General features: G+C 44.3%; 1 protein-coding gene across 1 annotated transcript; it reads left to right on the top strand.

The window, feature by feature from the left end:
• Positions 1-5,071: 5,071 nt before the first annotated feature.
• Positions 5,072-7,496, top strand: adrb1 (adrenoceptor beta 1). Its single transcript, XM_038736673.1, has one exon. It carries the CDS (start codon positions 5,363-5,365, stop codon positions 6,551-6,553), a length of 1,191 nt encoding a protein of 396 aa, XP_038592601.1. The 5' UTR covers positions 5,072-5,362; the 3' UTR covers positions 6,554-7,496.
• Positions 7,497-7,863: the final 367 nt, after the last annotated feature.

The following is a 7,863-nucleotide window of genomic DNA, read 5'->3' as shown; positions in this document are numbered from 1 at the left end:
GAAATATATAGTTTCATTTAAAAAAAAAAAACAGACTAAATTATTTTCTTAAACAGCTGTAGTTACTCAAACAGGAGTAAGTTGTCACTGTTCCATAAACAGATGCAACTCGTTTGTTTTTTTACTTTTCATAAGATTTGTTGACAATTAATGTGAACATGTGCATGTTTTACATTTTTGTTCAATAATTTTTTTTGTACATTCTTTATACATACCACATGATACTGCAGGACCACAATATGTATAGAAAGCAGAAGACATTAGGTTACATAAATGCCATGAGACAGCAGAGTGACCTGAATAAACATTGAGGCCAAACCATCGTAAACAGCCATTGTCAACCGGGGGAGTTACTATAGAACTTTTTGGGACTTTCATTTCCTATCCGTACAGTCATAAATTGTAGCATAAACAGAAGAGCTGCTACTTTGTAGGCTATATTTGCTCGCTGTTTTATCCCTCTGCCCCCCCCCCCCAGCTCCTCCCCTTGCCATCGTTCTGACAGCATCATTAACCCCGTGTGATTCTGGCTGCTGTCTTCGCTGTCAGAGGCCACTCTCTCACACACACACGAACACACGCTTAATTAAACCATGCCACACTAGAAACACCACCAGGGAGCAAAAAGACGTTTGCTTGGATAAAATACTAAAGGCCTTCATAGGTCAGGCATGTCATCGCCAGCTTGGCAGTGCCACCCTCTGTTTGCTGCCAGTGATGGCTTTGTGGTAATATAACAGATTAAAATGAATAATAATTTATTACTCAAGTAAGCAATGATGATTCTGTATCTGAATGATCAGATAAGAGCACACAGCTCTTTTCAGCAGCACAGAAAAGGCTTTTTAAAACCCTCTCAAGGGCTTGTAACCCCTCTTATGACACTCATATGATGCATGAAGCTGACACTGGTTAATTGTTAGTGACCTCTTGAAATAAATTGCTCATGAAAAATGACTTAAAAATAAGATGACTGATTAAGTTGTGACTGGAGCTAGCAAAAGCTATTGGCAGAGTAATTGGTTAAAACGTAAAAACCATATGGAGGTTTAGTGAAGTGGAAAATCAAGAGTTTTTACACGGTTTTAATTGCAGAAACATTTACCCACTCTTCATTCTGGCTCAGTGTGCTCCATTAAGATCATATCTGTGCGAGAGATAAAATAACACAACATATCCAGCCTGTGTGGCAACACAGGAAGAATGCTAACTCAAAAAGCAGGAAAGGGAGGTTTAAAGCTGAATTCACCTGAACACACCATACCCGTTTGTCTGCTTCTGCCGCTGACCTCCTGTCTCACCTCTGAGCTCGAGCCCAAAATACAAACAGGTCATCACTTCAAAAGCTCAACTTTGACCTTTGACTCAATGGCTGTGTTGACAAAAGAGATCAAGCGGCTGCGTCAAGTTGAGCCTGCTCTACTTCCCTTTAAACTGGCATGAAGACATGTAGGAGGTAGCTGCTGTTCAGTGATCGAGAGCACTTTGCTCAGCTTATTTTTGTCAAAGTGAGGGAGTGACTGCACAAAAAATGGAAAGTTGAATTACAGCAAAGAGGTACAAACGCTTTAAATGCAGCCTCTAAGAGACATCAATAAGCTAGCAAAGTTGCAAGTGTTTCAAGGGTTTGAGGGCAATGTTTCTGAGATAATAGCTTCAAATACATTTGTTCTACTTCAAATCCATCACCCTAAAGGGTCAGTCCACCTGAAGTGCAAGAAAAATATTTTTATAACTTACCTCTTGTGTTATGTGTTTGGCGGTTCGTTTTGGTTTTATTTGTCTAGAATTTTAGATGTCTGCCCACACGGCAGTACAATGAAGGTGAATGGAATTTAATTTGAGATGCTCGCAGCACTGACAATGACATTTTTTGTTTAAATTCAGCAGCAACGCATCTGCATTTACCCTCCACATAACATTCCACAGACCTCGCTGCGAACAGTTTTCAATGGAATTAGCCTACTTTCAACCAAAGAAATCCCTGTGTAGGCATGGCTAGAGACCAGAGACCACTAGACATAAGCAGAGCTGCAGCCAGGATTTTAGAAATACTGAGGTCACAAGACCAAATCCTCCCAATGCCCCCCCAGGCCAGAATGATTTAGGGTCTTTTCACCAGACACCGAGAATGTAAGTAAATGAAATATATCCCACTCTAATAGGAGTAAATGGGGATATATAAATACTGAATCTTTTTTCATTTGAATTATACAATTGTTTTTGTTGGATTAAACTCAAGTGTGGATGAAATGAACACTTCATGCATTTTTTGTTGGCTGAAAAGTGGTCGAACTTAAATGTATGTTGAACCTTTAAAAGCTCTGCCTTTTTAGAATTTGTACAGTATGGTTCCTTACAGGTTGCTAAAACCCCAAATTCCAAGACCATGACAAACAACATGACTTGCATTGTTGTGCATATCAGCTCCTGCCCTGGAGGTGGATTTGTTTTTTTGGTCATTTTGGTGAACCAACTCTGTACCACACTTTCTAATAAGCTAAGTGTTTATAAGTTGTGTAACTAATGGCTGTATTAATGGTTACTCATGCTTTATAGATAAATTTTAAGCCATTAATAAGAACATATTGGGGATTTCCAGAAAGTGTAAAATCCCTTTTGCTGATGTCTAACTTTTCTCTTTAGTAAAGGGTAGTTAGATATGGTCCAGATCCTCTGAGGCCCTTATTGATAAAGTAATTGGTCCTACATTGACAGACCAATTAATCAGAGGGAGTTTTCACAGCCTGGTTTCTTTTATTAATGACTATTAGATTGCTCCCAAGTCTGTAGCCTACTGTATGAGAAAGCAACCAGTTGCTCAGACGGCACTAAGCTGATCTTGCTGGATTAGTAGGTATCTGAAGATCAGCATTTCTCAGAAACCCCCATAGATGCTTGTCGAAGAAACATTATTATTTCAGGCTCCTCTTGTCTCAGAAAGAGGAACCTGCTGCCTCTCCAGACATGTAGGTGACTCCTGAGCGCCTTTATGTTCCATGTACCGTATCTCACAAAAGTGAGTACACACCCCTCACATTTTTGTTAATATTTAATTATATCTTTTCATGTGACAACACTAAAGAAATGACACTTTTCTACAATGTAAAGTAGTGAGTGTACAGCTTGTATAACAGTGTAAATTTGCTGTCCCCTCAAAATAACATATCAACAACTGGCAACAAAAGTGAGAACACCCCTAAGTAAAAATGTCAAGATTGGGCCCAAAGTGTCATTATTTTGTGTGGCCAACATTATTTTCCAGCACTGCCTTAACCCTCTTGGGCATGGAGTTCACCAGAGCTTCGCAGGTTGTCACTGGAGTCCTCTTCCACTCCTCCATGATGACATCACGGAGCTGGTGGATGTTAGAGACCTTGCGCTCCTCCACCTTCCATTTGAGGATGCCCCACAGATTTTCAATAGGATCTAGGTCTGGAGACATGCTTGGCTAGTTTATCACCTTTACCCTCAATGTCTTTAGCAAGGCAGTGGTCATCTTGGAGGTGTGTTTGGGGTCGTTTTCATGTTGGAATACTTCCCTGCCTCTCAGTCTCTGAAGGGAGGGGATCATGCTCTGCGTCAGTATGTCACAGTACATGTTGGCATTCATGGTTCCCTCAATGAACTGTAGCTCCCCAGTGGCAGCAGCACTCATGCAGCCCCAGACCATGAAACTCCCACCACCATGCTTGTAGGCAAGACATACTTTCCAACTATTCCTCACCTGGTTGCCACCCGCTTGACACCATCTGAACCAAATAAGTTTATCTTGGTCTCATGAGAACACAGGACATGGTTCCAGTAATCCATGTTTAAGGGCTTTCTTGTGCATCATCTTTAGAAGAAGCTTCCTTCTGGCCATGCAGACCAATTTGATGCAGTGTGCAGCGACGCTGGCAGCACTCATATGTCTATTTCCCAAAGACAACCTCTGGATATGACCCTGAGCACGTGCACTCAGCTCTTGTCCCAGCCTCTGGCTCTGGGGTCGTCAGGTTCGTGCTAATCAGCGTACAGAAAAACAAGGCGCACGGGGCGTCAGACGTCTCTGCGATCTGCGTGGCTCAAGGCCAGTGCGAAATGCGTGCCCATTTGGTCTTGTGCATTTTTTCAATGTCTTGCATTTTTTCAGAAGACCCTCTGATGCTCCGTGGGGAATGTGCACGCAGAGGCTGCTGTCATTTCGACATAATTACCCTTAATGGACGTGAGGATGTATATAGGCTTTACATTTAAATAGGCTAAATGAAGGCAAACGTAATCATTTAAATGTTGTGTTGTTTCCCCCTGGAGCTCCGTTTGACAGGAGCAGCACCGTGTCATCTTTTCAGCCACAGCTCAAGACCTTTTTGTACAGTTGTGCTTTAATGGGTAACACAATCAGCTGTTGTCGTCTTTTCTTGTTTTGGTTTAGACTAGGCTGCGAGTATGTCTGTCAAATCTGCCAGCCAGTTTCACACCCGAACTTCGTCAGCCTCAGTGGCTGCTTTGTTCAGTTTGTTGACATCCGCGTGGTTCAAAGCACAGAAACCCCTAACTCTTACAACCTATCTCATCCGGTAGATAATAAATCATCTTCATGTTTTACGCGGGTTTGAATGACCTGGAACTGACCTGGACACTGTGTCCAAAACGAATAATTTGGCTGTTGGTCAAACCCTGTTTTATAGCCTAGTTAGGCTAACTTGTGACTTAAGAAGTCCCAAGTAATACAGCCGCTGTGAAGCAAAGAGCAGATTTGTGGTTGGGCACTGACCTCATGGCCGTGGAATGTACTCTTTGTGATAAAAATATAAAATGGACTGGTGGAAAAACAAATCTTGTTTGTGGTGGCAAGTCATAAAAACAGGGAAATCCCTGTGGCTCCTAATGCTATGGTGGATTTTGGATTTCCATATTTGGCTTGTCATGTTCCCAAAGACTGGCAGATATTTGACAGATAACAGATCACCGTTTCAGGTAGGAGGCTGGATGTGCTTAGAGAGCTGCTTGCCACAAACTATCCTCCTTCTGCTGAAAATGTTACTGATGTAAACTTATAAAGACATGAAACTGAAAGCGAATGTATCTTTTTTGAGGTTCAGGTTATGTTTGTCTCCTCAACTTCGTTGTCGGGACAATCTGTCCGCTGAGCAGCGTTTGATTGGTCCTGAGGAGCAGTGATGTCACCGCTTGCTTTGATGTCCCGGCCGGTACAGCAGCTCGTGCAGGCTCAAGGCGAGAGAGGAGCTCCAGGTGGAGTTGGCGCGCGACGGAGTTAGAGCTGTGGCTTCAGTACGACCGCTGCAGACTGGAAAGGCTGCCTTCGCACTGCCTTGATGAACTCGATCTGGTCCCGCACACAGCGCAGCAGCCCGTCATGGGGGACGGTGGCGCGTCCTCGCCGGTGAACTTCCAGAATGGCTCGGGGAGCGGCGCGTCGGACGCACCGGGCTCCGCCACGGCCGCGTCCGAGCAGTGGATGGCGGGGATGAGCGTGGTGATGGGTTTGATCGTCCTGTGCATTGTGTTTGGGAACATCCTGGTCATCGTGGCCATAGCCAAGACGCAGAGGCTGCAGACGCTCACCAACGTGTTCATCGTGTCGCTGGCGAGCGCGGACCTCATCATGGGGCTGCTGGTGGTGCCGTTTGGCGCCGCGCTCGAGGTGCGCGGCTCCTGGCAGTACGGCTCCTTTTTCTGCGAGTTCTGGATCTCTGTGGACGTCCTGTGCGTCACCGCCAGCATCGAGACCCTGTGCGTTATCGCCATAGACAGGTACGTGGCCATCACCTCGCCTTTCCGCTACCAAAGCTTGTTAACTAAAGCTCGGGCCAAAGTAGTGGTGTGCGTAGTCTGGGCTATATCTGCGCTGGTCTCCTTCCTACCCATCCTGATGCACTGGTCCCGGGACAGTGTGGACACAGCCTGCTACGAGGACCCTGAATGTTGCGACTTTGTCACCAACAGGGCATATGCCATCTCCTCATCCATCATATCGTTTTACATTCCTCTACTGGTCATGATATTTGTTTACGCCCGCGTGTATAGAGAGGCGAAAAAGCAGCTGATGAAGATCGACAAGTGCGAGGGCAGATTTCACAACACGTTAACCGGACTGACCTCCAAGTGCAAGAAGAGGCCGTCTAAAATCCTGGCGCTCAGGGAGCAGAAGGCACTCAAAACGCTGGGCATCATCATGGGGACGTTCACCCTGTGCTGGCTGCCCTTCTTTATAGTCAACGTCGTGCGGGTGTTTTGCGCAGAGGTGGTGGACAAGGACCTTTTCGTTTTCCTAAACTGGCTGGGGTACGTGAACTCTGCGTTTAACCCCATCATTTACTGCCGGAGCCCGGACTTCAGGAAGGCTTTCAAGAGGCTGCTGTGCTGCCCGAGGCAAGCCGACCGCAGGCTGCACATCAGCTCCTGCGACCTGTCCCGGTGCTCCGGCGGATTCGTCTCCGCTCTGGAGCCCGGCACACTGGGGATGTGGTCAGATTGCGCCGGCTTGGAGCATAGCGACAGCAGCCAGGGGACCGCAAAGCTGTCTCACTCTGAATCCCAGCTGTGAAGGAAAACATAAAACTTTTGTCGAGGTGGATTACAACAGCCTGCGGGTAACGATGGTGACATAAACGGGCGTTGACTCGTTGAGCGGGGGTTTCTTTTTGGGAAAGGTATGCGCAAGAGCCGTACCTTTCTGTTCAAGTGGGTCCATATTTTATATCTGCAGCAGAGAAGTCAAACATCAGGCCAAATCACCAGAAATGTATTTGTTTTGTATGTATTTAAAAGCAAACATCAGAACCAATGCTCTTTCCAAGATGCGCAAATCTCTCCAGGACAGCGTAGTGTCGCAGAGATCAACCAAATTTGCCAAATAATAAATCGACCCTAAAAATGTTTTTTTTATTCGGTTGATGTCATAAATCAGAATTGATGCATGTACTCAAAGCAGGATTCCGTGAATTCACACTCTTCTCAAAGAGCGCACGGTTGTTTATATCATTTCTTATTTTATTGGATCAACAGTTCAGTGCTATATTGATGACGATAATCTATTAAGGGGAAGTGGGTAGCCTATAAATTAACCCCAGGTTCGTGATGGGTCACAATGTATTCTTAAGATGACTGCTCAGGCGCACTGTATTAAGCTGATTGTTATTTAAAAGCACTGGACATGAGCGACGCATTTGTCAGAGTGACTGTACTGTAGCCATGTAGTGCTCCACTCACAATGTGTTTACCTCACAGCCAAGTGCAATTTGTACGACAGGTATTTGTTTATATTAAACATTTTAAATGTAAAATAGACGTGTATTTATTCCAGCTGTCTTTTACAACTAAGAAAGTGAACGTGGGGCTGATTTCCCATGCCCTTTGTACATATTGTAGAATATGGTGTTTAGTACTGCAGATTTGAGCCTCACTTTTTGTCTTTCTCCCTTAAGCTTTACATGCTGTTGTGAGGTGGTGTGTTGACTCATGTGAAATAAAAATGAAGTTTCATTGTTGATTATTGTTTGGGCTTTATTTTGAATTTTTTATCTGTTAGGGTTTTTTTTAAGTATACTGACAGCACTTTTAGCCCACACGAAGTTACAGTAATCACTGATAATGCTTGAAGTAGTTTTTGCTTGAAGGAGTTTTTTCCTATTGTTTAACCCCACTTTGTTCACAAATAATCTACAGGCTATAAATAAAACATTGGGTAATTTGTGGTTAAACAACATGACATCGATTTGTGCCAATTGATGTGATTTGAAACGCCTCTGTGCTGGTTGGGACTGCTGAGAGCAACTGGAATCTGATTGGCCTCTGTGGAGAGATGAAAAAAAGATAAACAATTGATTATATACACATTCATGCACAGTGGATTAA

The sequence above is a fragment of the Micropterus salmoides genome, unplaced genomic scaffold, assembly GCF_014851395.1.
Source record: "Micropterus salmoides isolate LMB-PRFRI ecotype aquatic unplaced genomic scaffold, ASM1485139v1 Ms_hic_scaffold_21, whole genome shotgun sequence".
Lineage (NCBI taxonomy): Eukaryota > Metazoa > Chordata > Actinopteri > Centrarchiformes > Centrarchidae > Micropterus > Micropterus salmoides.
The sequence above is the reverse complement of the archived record's forward strand: the minus strand, read 5'-3'. Positions and strand labels throughout refer to the sequence as shown.